Source organism: Mobula birostris, chromosome 4 (genome assembly GCF_030028105.1).
Source record: "Mobula birostris isolate sMobBir1 chromosome 4, sMobBir1.hap1, whole genome shotgun sequence".
NCBI classification, from domain to species: domain Eukaryota; kingdom Metazoa; phylum Chordata; class Chondrichthyes; order Myliobatiformes; family Myliobatidae; genus Mobula; species Mobula birostris.
In genome coordinates, this window is record NC_092373.1 from 194,726,311 (window position 1) to 194,739,250 (window position 12,940).

The 12,940-nt window shown below is 42.2% G+C and overlaps 1 protein-coding gene across 1 annotated transcript; it reads left to right on the top strand.

The window, feature by feature from the left end:
* Positions 1-2,070: 2,070 nt before the first annotated feature.
* LOC140197096 (apolipoprotein L6-like) lies at positions 2,071-12,379 on the top strand. The gene is made up of 4 exons (XM_072257011.1): positions 2,071-2,131; positions 3,586-3,654; positions 7,410-7,508; positions 11,387-12,379. The coding sequence occupies exons 1-4, from the start codon at positions 2,071-2,073 to the stop codon at positions 12,217-12,219; spliced, it is 1,062 nt and encodes a 353-aa protein (XP_072113112.1). The 3' UTR covers positions 12,220-12,379.
* The last annotated feature ends 561 nt before the right edge of the window (positions 12,380-12,940 follow it).

Below are 12,940 nucleotides of genomic sequence, written 5' to 3' on the forward strand. Positions count from 1 at the left end.
TATCCCTTTGGATATCTGCATCATATAATTTGAAATGCCTTCTGAAAGTATTTTTCCATGTCCTTTAAGAAACTGCTTCTAATAACTACTTCTCTGACAACTTCAGCTGTTTGATTACTGTATGCCACATTTGGCAATGTCAATTGTTGCGATTAATAAATTCAACTTGGAACGTGTTTTATCATTTGTCTTTTTTCCCTTAGATTGGAAGGAATTTTTGAAAACATTCTTCGGCAACAGTTGTATCCAAGTTGGAGCTGGTTTTTTATTTGTTTTAACTGTAATTACATCAAACATAGGTAAAGTAAACCATTTCATTCCTTTTTATTTGACTTGCGAACAAACAAGATTATTAATGTTGAAGCACCTTTTCATTTTCTGTCGTGGGAAGGATACGGAGGGTTGGGAGAGGATGCATATTGGGCAGATTTCAGTTGTTGGGAAATGGAGATTTAAGAATCTCGGTTCTGGCTCCTGCAAACTCCTATCTTGTTTCTCTGAGTAGTCTGAGCTAAATTTCATCAGCTTCTGGGCAAATTGGAATTGTATTCTCTAGAGCAGCAGAGCCTGAGGGGGAGACCTGATAGACAGTTATAAGATTAAGGGGGGCATAGACAGTTAGTATCTTTTTCCCATTTTTGAAATGCCTCATACAAGAGGTTGGGTGACAGGGTGGAAATACATCTCTACCAAAGGATGTGTAAGACGCTCCTTCCCTCCACTAGCCTGCATGTCACCCTTGAGCAAGGTGTAGCACCTGCTTAGCCCCCTCAGTCAGGGTCATGTGAGGTCATGGGAGTAGGTAGTGGATGGTCATATGAGCAGCTGGCGCAAATCACAATTCTGGTTATGTAACCAGTGATGCCAGGCAGACAATCTTTGAAGAATACTGACAATAACTGGGGTCACCATCTCGTAAAGACACTGTCCAGAAGAAGGAAATGGCAAGCTGCTTCTGTAGAAAAATTGGCCAAGAATAATCATGGTCAAAGTCCACGACCGCCCTCATCATATAACATGGCACGTAATGAACGAACGTTGAATACTAGAGGGCATGGATTCAATTTGAGAAGGGGTAAACTTAAAGAAGATGTATGGGACAATTTTTATTTTTACACAGGGTGTGGTGTGTGTCTGGAATTCACTGTCAAGTGTGGCAGAGGCAAATACAAAGAAAAAGAAAAGGTTAGCCTTATTTGTCACATGTACATCGAAACATGTGTGAAGTGTGTTCATTTGCATCAGGAGTATGGGTGGCAGCCTGCAAGAGGTGTTTAATAAGGATGTTTTAAACATTTTAATAGAACCTTCAACATGCAGAGCACGCAGAGGTATAGACATGTGTAATTAGAAGAGATTAGTTTAGTTAGCTGTTTAATGACTAGAGTAATTAGTATGGCTTAACATTTGGGCCAAAAGGCCTGTTCTTGCGTTGTACAGTTCTATTTTCTTTGTAAATAGAAAATGTTCAAAAGATCAAGCAGTATCTTTGGGAAGGGAGTTAAAGTTTCTGGCTTCCTAGTAGCGAAACATTTTAATTCCAATTCCCTTTCCCATTCTGACATGTTGGCCCATGGGCTCCTCTTCTCCCATTATGAGGCCACCCTCAGGGTGGAGGAGCAACACCTTATATTCTGTCTGGTTAGACTCCAACCTGATGTCATGAACATCGATTTCTCCTTCTGGTGAGCATTTTTCCCTTGCCCTCCCCTCTTCTATTCCTTACTCTGGCCGCTTACTTCTTTTCACCTGCCTATCACCTCCCTGTGGTGTTCCTCCACCTTCCCTTTTAACTATACTTCACTCTCCTCTCCAGCTTTTTACCTTTCCCGCCTTCCTGGCATCACTTATCACCTTCTAGCTATTTTCCTTCCCCTCCCCCACCTATTTAATGTAGAGTCTTCCCCTTCCTTTCCAGTTCTGAAGAAGGATCTCAGCCTGAACCGTCGACTGTTTACTCATTTCCATAGATGCTGTCTTACCTGCTGAGTTCCTCCAGCATTTTGTATACCTCGCACCATCCATTAACTGAAATTGCTGAATTCAGTCTCCGCTTTCGAGGGCTTCAAGATGCCCAGTCAGAGGATGAGATGCCGAAGCTCAGGGCAATGGTGGACTTCGTTCGATCAGAGTAAGAAGCCAGAGAAAGGGAACGCAAGAGTATGGAGTGTGTTGGCTAATGAAGTGATAGAAAGCAGTGGATTTTGAGCCTATTCATTCAGAATTCCATTTCACTAAGTATTAATCAGAGTTTGCCTAAGATTTGTACATTTGCATTAAAAAAAACTATATCTCCCATAATTCTTCCCCAAACTTGCAAATGCTGTTACAGTCCTGTTTTGGAATTCTCTTTGATCACTTTTCAGTTTGTGAGTTTGCATTGAATTGTTCCAAAGCAGACCGCTCTGAGAGTTGCTGTCCCCCAAAAATCTTTTTGCATCCCCTGCCTTCCAGATGTCTCGATCCCATATCCCTAATTCTCTTCCCTTGTCCTTTAAGAACTCTTTTAATACCTGCGTCTTTCGTTTGACACCCTCATTGCTTTAGTCCTGATGAAGGGTATTGGCCCAAAACATCAGTAGCTAATTTCCCTCAATAGATGTTGTCTGATCGGCTGAGTTCCCTCAGCTTTTTGTTGAGTTCCCTCAGCATGTTACTTATTATTTGGTTACTGTTGTGATATGGTCAGATTTTCAGATTCAGATTTATTTATCACATGTACATGGAAACATACAAAGAAATGTGTCATTTGCATTAACGACCAATGATGTGCTGGGGGCAGCCTGCAAGTTTTGCCACACGTTCTGGCACCAACATAACATGCCCACATGCCCACAATGCTTGGCAGGGTAACACAGAATGCAACAAGCAACAAAACAATAGCAAAGCAGGCCTCTTTCCTCTGTCCCATCCACCCATGCACACGGACAGTCCTTCAACTCTGGGACAGGCCTAGAGGCCTCCATTCTCCATTCCCTAGCCTTCAGCCATCGTGTTAGGACTTCCAGACCAGCCCTTGTGCCTCCTGCTGGTACAGACACCCAATCCCAGGACCCACCAATCTGTGACAACCTGATGTCCATGCATGTCTTTCGTCACCCATCCACATCGCTTACCCTCAAGTCCTGATGTCCACATCAATGGTCTTCCAACACAGAGCAGAGGCCTAGACTGCAGCCTGACCTCTAACTCCTCACATTCTGCCCCTCGACTCTAACCTGAACGCCAACTTCCCTTCTGTCCCCAAAACTATCCTATGAATTAAAAAAAAACAATTGAGCCTGATGGAGACCGCAGCTTGGTGCCATCTTGATCAGAGTAACTTAGTACAATGTTAACCCTGCTGTATAAATGTACCATTTTAAATATTTGTTTCCTCAGCTCGAAGGAATCTATTGCTGATATTCATTCAAACCAACTGTGTCCAATTTGGCGCTGGGTTCCTCTTTCTTGTTGTAATAGAACTGGCTTCAAACACAGGTAATGTTACCATTTTAGACTTTATCTTGGAATTGACTATAAAGCAAGATGACAAATTATCAAATATTTTTCAATGATCATACATAAAATCTTCTCTACTTTTAGCATTACACGAACTGATTATTCAACCAGACACTGAGTTGTTCAGTCACCTGAATGACATATGGATCACAGGTGAGTGTGTAGTACAGAGCTACATAGCATTCCTTGCTCCTGATCAGGCCTTTGAGTCTATCTTATTAATTTAGCCCATATTATTCTGCTGAGCTCCATCGAACCTCAGCTGGACCATCGCCCTTTATACCACTCTCATCCATGTACTTACCCAACCATCTCTGAGATCTTGAAATCAAACCTGTATCCACCACTTCCGCTGGCAGCTCACGCCACACTCTCACCACCCTCTGAGTGAAGAAGTTGTGCCTCATGCTCCCCTTAAGCATTTCACCTTTTACCCCTAACCCATGACCTCTCGCCCAATCTCAGTGGAAAAAGCCTGCTTGCATTAACCTTGTCTATACCCCTCATAATTTTGTATATCTCCATCAAATCTCCCCTCTTTCTACATTCCAGGGAACGGCCTATTCAAACTCTCCTTATAACTCAAGTCCCGCCAACATCCTTGTAAATTTTATCTGTACTCTTTGAATCTTATTGCTACTTTTCCTGAGATCGTTTTTCATATCTCATCACACCAGTCTAACTATAGAGTAAATTAAACTATAGAGTAAAATGAGAAAATAAGATTTGTAGAGTGAAATATAGGCTTAGAGATTGTGTAACAAAACAGTGTGCTGGAGACCAAATCACAGACTGGTAACCCATTCATCTCCTCCCTCACCACCATTCAGGAACCCAAACAGTCCTTCCCGTAAGCCACCTGCATGACTATTAAGGTCATCTACTGTTTCTGGCGTTCTCAGCGTGGCCTCCTTCATATCAGTGAGACCCCATGTAGATTGAGGAACCACCTTTGCTCTGTCCACAATAGGGAGGATTTCCTGGTGGGCAGCCATTTTAATTCCATTCCCCATTCCCCTTCCAACACTTTGGTCTATGGTCTCCTCTACCCTCAGGTTAAAGGAGCAGCACCTGATATTCCATTTGGGTAGCCTCCAACCTGACAGCATGAACATTGATTTATCCAACTTCTGATAATTTCTCCCCTCATCCCTCCTCTCTCTTTTTCCATCCCCCATTCTGGCCCCCCTTTTACCAGTTCTCTTCTCCTCAGCTGCCTATCACCTCCCCCTGTTGCAAAGAACCCAAACGCAGGACACTGGCACGGAGATAGAGTTAGGGTGTGAGAGTGGCTGGAGCTGAACGGCAAACAGGAGGGTGAACAGGGAAAGCAGGAGCCAGGCAGAACTTACCTTGACACGGAGCAGAGAAAGGCAAGTGGCAGACAATACTTTTCTTGACACGGAGAGATGGGGTTACACAGGTAAACCTCGGTACTGAAGTAAAACTTAGAATACACAATCCTAGGCGGCTGGGAACGTTAATTACCATACTGGCTAAACAATGATCTGGCAACGGGTCAATGCCAAGCCGGGGTTTTTATGCTGCGGGTCTTGATGTGAACCAGGTGTGTCGCCATCAATGGGAATTAGGAGAAAATGAGGAATTAACGGTCAGGACCGTGATACCCTCTGGTGCCCCTCATTCTCCCCGTTCTCCCATGATCTGGTCTCCTTTCCTTTCAAAGTTCTTCTACTTCAGACCTTTACCTTCTCCATCTATGACCTCCCTAAGTTCAACCCCCTCCCCCATCCACCCACCTTCTCCCTCAACTGGCTTCCCTTATGGTGTACTCCTCGCCCTCCTCTCACCTTCGTTATTCTGGCTTCTTCCCCCTTCCTTTCCTGTCCTGATGAAGGATCTCGGCCCAAAACATCTACTGTCTGTTCCTCTCTGAACATGCTGCCCGAACTGCTGGGTTCCTACAGGATTTTGTGTATGTTACTCTGGTAGCTGAGAAGAGTATCATTAAACAGGAGAGTGAAAAAAACTATGATACGTGAAGGCTCATCTGATATTGAACCATCATCTCTTAAGATTATGTTGAAGCAAGATTAACCCAGTGAACATAATGGTGATGTGATGACATTTAAAGAAGGTGCATGGATCCATTATCAAAGAAGGGTATAAAATTTGGTGGATGATAGAGTATGAAGTGCATAGAGTACGTGCAGAACTGTGTAAAGTCTTAAGCACATATATAGATCTAGGGTGCCTAAAACCTTTGCACAGTACTGTGTTTGTCAATGTGAAGCGGACAGCGAGTCTGTAAATCCGGCAAGAGCAAATTATGTTGAGAATGGTGGGGGTGGAGAACCACGGGAGGGGTGTGGAACAGGGTGCAGAGAAGGAGTGCCAGGGCAGGGGGAAGGTGACACAGGTGCAGACACACCCAGCCCTGAGACACCAGGCTAGGTCACTTGATTCCAAGCAATTGATTTATTGATCATTACAGAATGTCTTTCTGGTGCTTTCCACTCCCTCCCCTCTCCCTTCCCCCAATTTCCAAACATGATTCCCCTCTCCCTGTTCCCTTCCCATTCTCAGTCCACAATAGAGACCCATATCAGAATCAGGTTTATCATCACTCACATATGTCATAAAATCTGTTGTTGTTTTGCTGCAGCAGTACAGTGCGATACATAAAATTACTACAGTACTGTGCAAAAGCTTTAGGCACCCTAGCTATATATACACATGCCAAAGACTTATGCACAGAACTGTTGAGCACTGTGCCACCACTGGGGCGACACGGTAGTGCAGTGGTTATCGCTTCACTTTACAGCGCCACTCCGCTGCTGTCTGTAAGGACTTTGAGTGTTCTCCCTGTGACCGTATGGGTTTCCTCCCACACTCCAAAGATGTACGGGTTAGAGTTAATGAATTGTGGACATGCTACTTTGCACCATGGCAACACTTGTGAGTTGTCCCGCGCAATCCTTGCTGATTTGATTTGGCGCATTTCAATGTATGTTTCGATGCTAATCTCTCTGAGTATATGGAACTGACAAGAGGGCGAAGAAGCACTTGAAGTTCAAATGTGCCAGTTATTCTAAATGTATGCAGAAAATAAATAGAGCAAAAGGGGTGAGGTGATTCAAATATATCCATGGGTGATTGTAGAGAATAGCTGTTCACCAGAAATACTAAATAGAATATCTTCTTATTGAGGAGTGAAGGTATCACACCAGATAGTTAGGGAGGAAGGAGAATATCAAAGCAACATATGGAATGAGTACAATATCACTAGTATTGGGAATAAATCAAAGAATTAGTATCTTTTCTGCACAGGGGAAAACACTTCAAAGTTCAAAGTAAATTTATTATCAAAGTACATATACATCACCATATACTGCCCCGAGATTCATTTTTCTTGCGGGTATTCACAGAGCATACCAAGAAATATAATAGAATTAATGAAAAACTACACACAAAGATGGATGAACAATAAAATACAAAAAGAAAAACTAACTAACTAACTAACTAAATAAATAAATATTGTGAAAATGAGCTGCAGAGTCCTTGAAAGTGAATCCATCAGTTCGGAGTTGAGGTGAGTGAAGTTATCCACGCTGGTTCAGGAGCCTGATGGTTAAGGGGTAATGACTGTTCCAGAACCTGGTGGTGTGGGGCCAAAGGCTCCTGTACCTGCTTCCTGAAGGCAGCAGTGAGTAGAGAGCAAGGTCTGGCTGGTGGGGTCCTTGATGATGGTTGCTGCTGTCTTGTTGCAGACGTGCTCAATGGTGAGGAGGCAACATCTGCCCGCATTTTAGCCATAAACATCTAACCTTTCCCATCCATTTACCTGTACAAACATTTTTAATATTTCAAAATTGTTTTTTTTTTAAATATCTGACAATGTTAAGTATGCTGTTTAACAGAGTATGTTCTAATTTTGTTTTCTTCAGACTGGAAGCCTCTGTTGCAGAGATTCATCAATACCAATTGCGTACAAATTGGTGTTGGAGCTTTCTTTCTTGTTTTTGCAGAACTGGTTTCAAAAACAGGTAACGTAAATTGCTTCAGAACACAAATACCTAGGAAATCTACTGCCCCCTGTCCACAGAGCAGAATTAGAGATCCCTCGGTCCTCATCTTCCACCCCACAAGCCTCCAGATCTAAGGTATCATTCTTTGTCATTCCTGCAAGCTTCATCAACGAAAACAATGCTGAAGTAGAGGAGGTCACGTTGACACAGCTTTTCTGAGCACCCTGTCCTGTATCTGCCATAGCAATCCTGAGCCTCTTGGGCGCAAGTCATTTATTCTCTTCCCTCATTCCCACACTGACCTGTCGGTCCTCGGTTTTCTCAATTCAGAATTAGAATGAGTTTTAATATATATCATCATCTTATATGACATGAAATTCATTGTTTTGCAGTACAGTGCAAAACATAAAACTACTATAAATTGCAATTAATGCCAAAGTGAGGTCAAATGGAGATGAGAGGAACAGCATCTCATATACTCCAATTTCAGGTAACCTGCTCCGCCTCAGTCTGTTTTCTTTCTCCTCCTGATCTGCTCATATTAATATTCATGCTGACATAATACTCATATTCAACTCCAAATTCATATCCTATTCATATTGTTGTTTACATTCAAATTCATATTCACATCCAAATTCATATTCATGATCATATCCATATTTATATTCAAATTCATATTCATGTTTAAATTCAGATCCAGATTCATATTCAAATTCAGATTCAGATTTATTTATCACATGTACGTCAAAACAGTGTTTGCATTAACCTCCAACACACTCAAGGATGTGTTGTGGAATCCTGCCAGCACAGCGTGTTCACCTCTTACGCTCACGCGAGACCCCATCGCCCAGTTCCTTTCCTTTCCTCCACGTTATCCATCTGCCCATCACCCACACACTTCTGTCACTGAGATCCTCCCCCCATTTCACATCTGCCTACCCAACTCCCTTATCTGCCCCCTCCTTCTCCAGGACATGCCCCTTTCTCAGTGCTACCATCAGGAAGGAGGGGCAGGAGCCTGAGGGCACGCACTGAATGATTTAGGAACAGCTTCTTCCCCTCTGCTATTCGATTTCAGAATGGACAATGAACCCAGGAACACTACCTCACTACCTTTCAAAAATTTCTCTTTTTGCGCGAAGTTCGAAGTTCAAAGTAAAATGCTATTATCAGATATCACATATGTCACCACATACAACCCTGACATTATTTATCTACGGGCATAATTAGCAAATCTATAGAACATTAACTGTAAACTGTAAACACTAGGAACTGTAAACAAACTGGGCAAATGCAGATATAAATAAATAGCAATAAATAATGAGAATGATATAACGATATAACATCAATCAATATAACAATATAACGCAGTCCTTAAGTGAGTGTAGAGAGCCTGATGGTTGAGGGGTAGTAACTGTTCTTGAACTTGGTGGTGCAAGTCCTGAGACACCTGTACCCTCTACCTGATGGCTGCAGCCAGAAAAGAGCATGCCCTGGGTGGTGAGGATCTTTGATGATGGTTGCTGCTTTTCTACATCAGTGTTTCATATAGATGTGCTCAATGATTGAGAGGGTTTTACCCGCTGGGCTGATTCCACTATCTTTTGTAGGGCTTTCCACTCAAAGGCTTTGGTGTTCCCATACCAGGCTGTAATGCACCCAGTCAGCACACTTTCCACCACACATCTATAGAAGTTTAACAAGGTTTTTGATGACATGCCAGAAATAGAGACACTGTACTTTCTTCACAATAATGTTTATATGGTAGTTGCAGAACAGGTCCTCTGAGATAGTAACACCAAGAAATTTAACGCTACTGACCCCCTCCGCCTCTGATCCTTTGATGAGGACTGGCTCATGGACCTCTGGTTTCCCTCTCCTGAAGTCTACAATCAGTTCCTTGGTCTTATTTAATTCAACTTTTTACTTAATTGTATTTAATTCAACTTTAAACAAAGAGAAAGAAATACATATAAATATATTATAATTTAGTTTTATGTATTACAATGTACTGCTGCTGCAAAAACAACAAATTTCAGGCACACATTCAGCGATTCAGGACCAGCTTCTTTCCCTCTGCCATCCGATTCCTAAACAGACATTGAACCCTTGAATACAACCTCACTTTTTTAATATATATTATTTCTATTTTTTTGCATGATTTTTAATCTATTCAATGTATGTATACTGTAATTGATTACTTATCTATTTATTATTTTTTTTTCTTTCTTTATTATGTATTGCATTGAACCGCTGGGGCTAAGTTAACGAATTTCGCGACACGTGCCGGTGATAATAAACCTGATTCCGATTCTGAGATTACAGGACACAATAATCAAATATAACACCACAGAATGAAGCTGTTGAAATTTACCTGTATAAGCAGGTGTACGTGACAGTGTGACTGGGGCAGCTCACCTCCATTGATTGAGTGAAAAGCATTCACCGCAGGGAATTATCCTCTCTTTCTCCTTTGAGATAGCACCAAGGCATCTTGGAAGTCCTGAAGGAAGGTTGACTATTTATTAATTTCCATAGATACTGCCTCACCTGCTGAGTTCCTCCAGTATTTTGTGTATTGTTGCTTTGGCAGCATCGGAACTTGGTTTATAATTTTTTTTTAGATTAGATTATGAGGACACTCAGTCCTCGTTTATTGTCATTTAGAAACGCATGCATTAAAAAATGATACAACGTTCCTCCAGAATATCACAAGAAAACACAGGACAAACCAAAACTAAAACTAACAAAACCACATAATTATAACATATAGTTACAACAGTGCAAAGCAATACCATAATTTAATAACGAGCAGACCATGGGCAAGGTAAAAAAAACGTCTCAAAGTCCCGATAGACACATCCTCTCACGTAGGCGGTAGAAGGGAGAAACTCCCCCTGCCATGTACCTCCAAGCGCAGCAAACTTGCCGATGCAGCACCATTGGAAGCACCCGACCGTAGTGGACTCTGAGTCCGAACGAAAACCGAGCCTCCGACATCGAGCACCATCCTCTGCCGAGTGCTTCAACCCCACCCCGGCTGCCGAGCAACAAGCAAAGCCGAGAACTTGGGGCCTTCCCCTCCAGAGAGTCACCTGAAAGGCAACACCACCAGAAATGAAGCATTCTCTCAGCTGAAGTGCCTGTCTATATTTGTGGGCTCAATGCTTTAGAATAAGATTTGAACCCACGAAGCTTAGGGCAGTGCACCTCAATTCCAATCTTTATTTCCTTCACAGGGACATAGACACAGTGGACACTTTAAGAAGTATCTTCTGTACCTAATAAAGTGGCCACTGAGTGTACATTTGTGGTCTTCTGCTGTTATAGCCCGTCCCTTTCAGGGTTTGACGTGTGGTGCTTTCAGAGATGCTCTTCTGCACAACACTGTTGTAACAATTGTTATTTGAGTTACTGTCACATTCCTACCAGCTTGAACCAGTCTGATCATTCTGCTCTGACCTTTCTCATTAAATAGGTGTTTTTGTCCACAGAACTGTTGCTTGCTGGATGTTCTTTGTTTCTTGCACCATTTTCTGTGAACTCTACAGACTGTTGAGCGTGAAAATCCCAAATCAGCAGTATCTGAGATACTCAAACCACTCCATCTGGCATTAACAATCATTCCATGGTCAAAGTCACTTAGATCACATTTCTTCCCCATTCTGATGCTTGGTCTAAACAACAGCTGAACTTCTTGACCACGTCTGCATACTTTTATGCATTGAGTTGCTGCCACACTGATTAGATATTAGGTACGCTTAATGAAGTGGCTAATGAGTCTAGAATGGCAACTGAAAAAGCATTTCTGTTTATGTTAAATGTGCATTATTTGTTTTAATCTGCATTGCATTGTAATAATTCAAATTATGTGGAAAAACCTCTTGATTTTCTAGGTAATACCTGGACCAACTTCCAAGTCCTGTTCCTTCGATGGATAAAACGGTCGACAGAGTATACCGCAGAGCTACGAATGATAGCCAACTCCATAGAGCAGTATCACAGAAGCGCCACCATTGTGAACGTTGCAGCCTCTTCTGCAGGGCTTGCAGGAGGAATTCTAAGTATCGCAGGATTAATCGCTGCTGCTTTTCCAATGGACAGATCGTTCATTCTCGTCGGGATGGGAATGACTTTGGGTGTGGTTGGAGGTGCCACTAAAGTTATAGCTTACGTTACCGATAATGTCACACAAAAGAGCAAACAGAAACGGGTTAATGAGATTGTAGAACAATATGTAGAAGAGACCAAACACCTGACGAATGAATTAGTTCTGATCAACAGAGCGATTCACTTTATGATTGATGATACAGAGAAAGACCTAGTTAAATATGCATTTATTAATGCGTCTCAAAGTGTGGCATGCAGTGTAAGCTGTACCTCTGCAGTAACTCTAACAGTGACCAGAAATACCATGGGCACTTTCATTGCTCTTTCCGGAATTCTGTCGGCACTCACTGTCATGTGGGATCTCTGTTCCATAGTGAAAGGAGCGAGGGAATTTTACAGAGGAAGGAGGACTGAAATTGCTCGGACGATCCGAGAAATAGCTCAGCATATGGAAGACGAAATTCAGTATATAGAGAATGAGATATCAAAGTGTGAAACTAATTTTAACGATCTGACGACATTTCTTAACGAGCATGGATCACACAAAAGTCAAATTAATATCACTGATCTTCTGAAAAACCTATTCCAAAATCAGAATGAGAATCAGAATCAGGTTTAATATCACTGACAAAGGTCAGGAATTTTTTTTTATTATGCGGCAACTGGACATTTCAATTCATTAAAAAAACCTATAAATTACTATAAGAAAAATATCATAATCAGCCGCATTATGTGCCATGTCGTATGATGTGGGCAATCATGGCTTTCCTCTCTCTATCCATGAGCATGTCTGTTCTTAGCACATTTTTCTGCTGAAGTGGTTAGCCATTGCCTTCTTCTGGGCAGTGTCTTCCCAGCCATGATCAATAGTCTTCAGAGATTGTCTACCTGGCATCAGTGGTCACATTATCAGGACTTGTGATATGCACCACCTGCTCCCACAGGTTCATGTGACCCTGATCGGTGGGGGCGGGGTGGGGAATGTAAGCAGGTGCTACACTTTGCCCAAGAGTGACCTGTAGGCTAGAGGAAGGAAGGAATGCCTTCCACCTCCTTTGGTCGAAACATATCTCCACCCTGCCACCCCAAGAAATATATATACAAATTAATTTATTTAAGTAGTGTAAAAAGAGAGCTAAATTAAATAGTGGGGTATTGTTCTTGGACTCGTTTATTGTCCATTCAGAAATTTCATGGCAGAGGAAAGAACCTGTTCCTAAAAACATTGGGTGATTTCAGGCTTCTGTACCTCCTCCATTTTGGTAGCAATGAGAAGAGGGCATGTCCTGGGTGATGGGGACCCTTAATGATGGACGCCGTTTTTTTTGAAGTGTGACCTT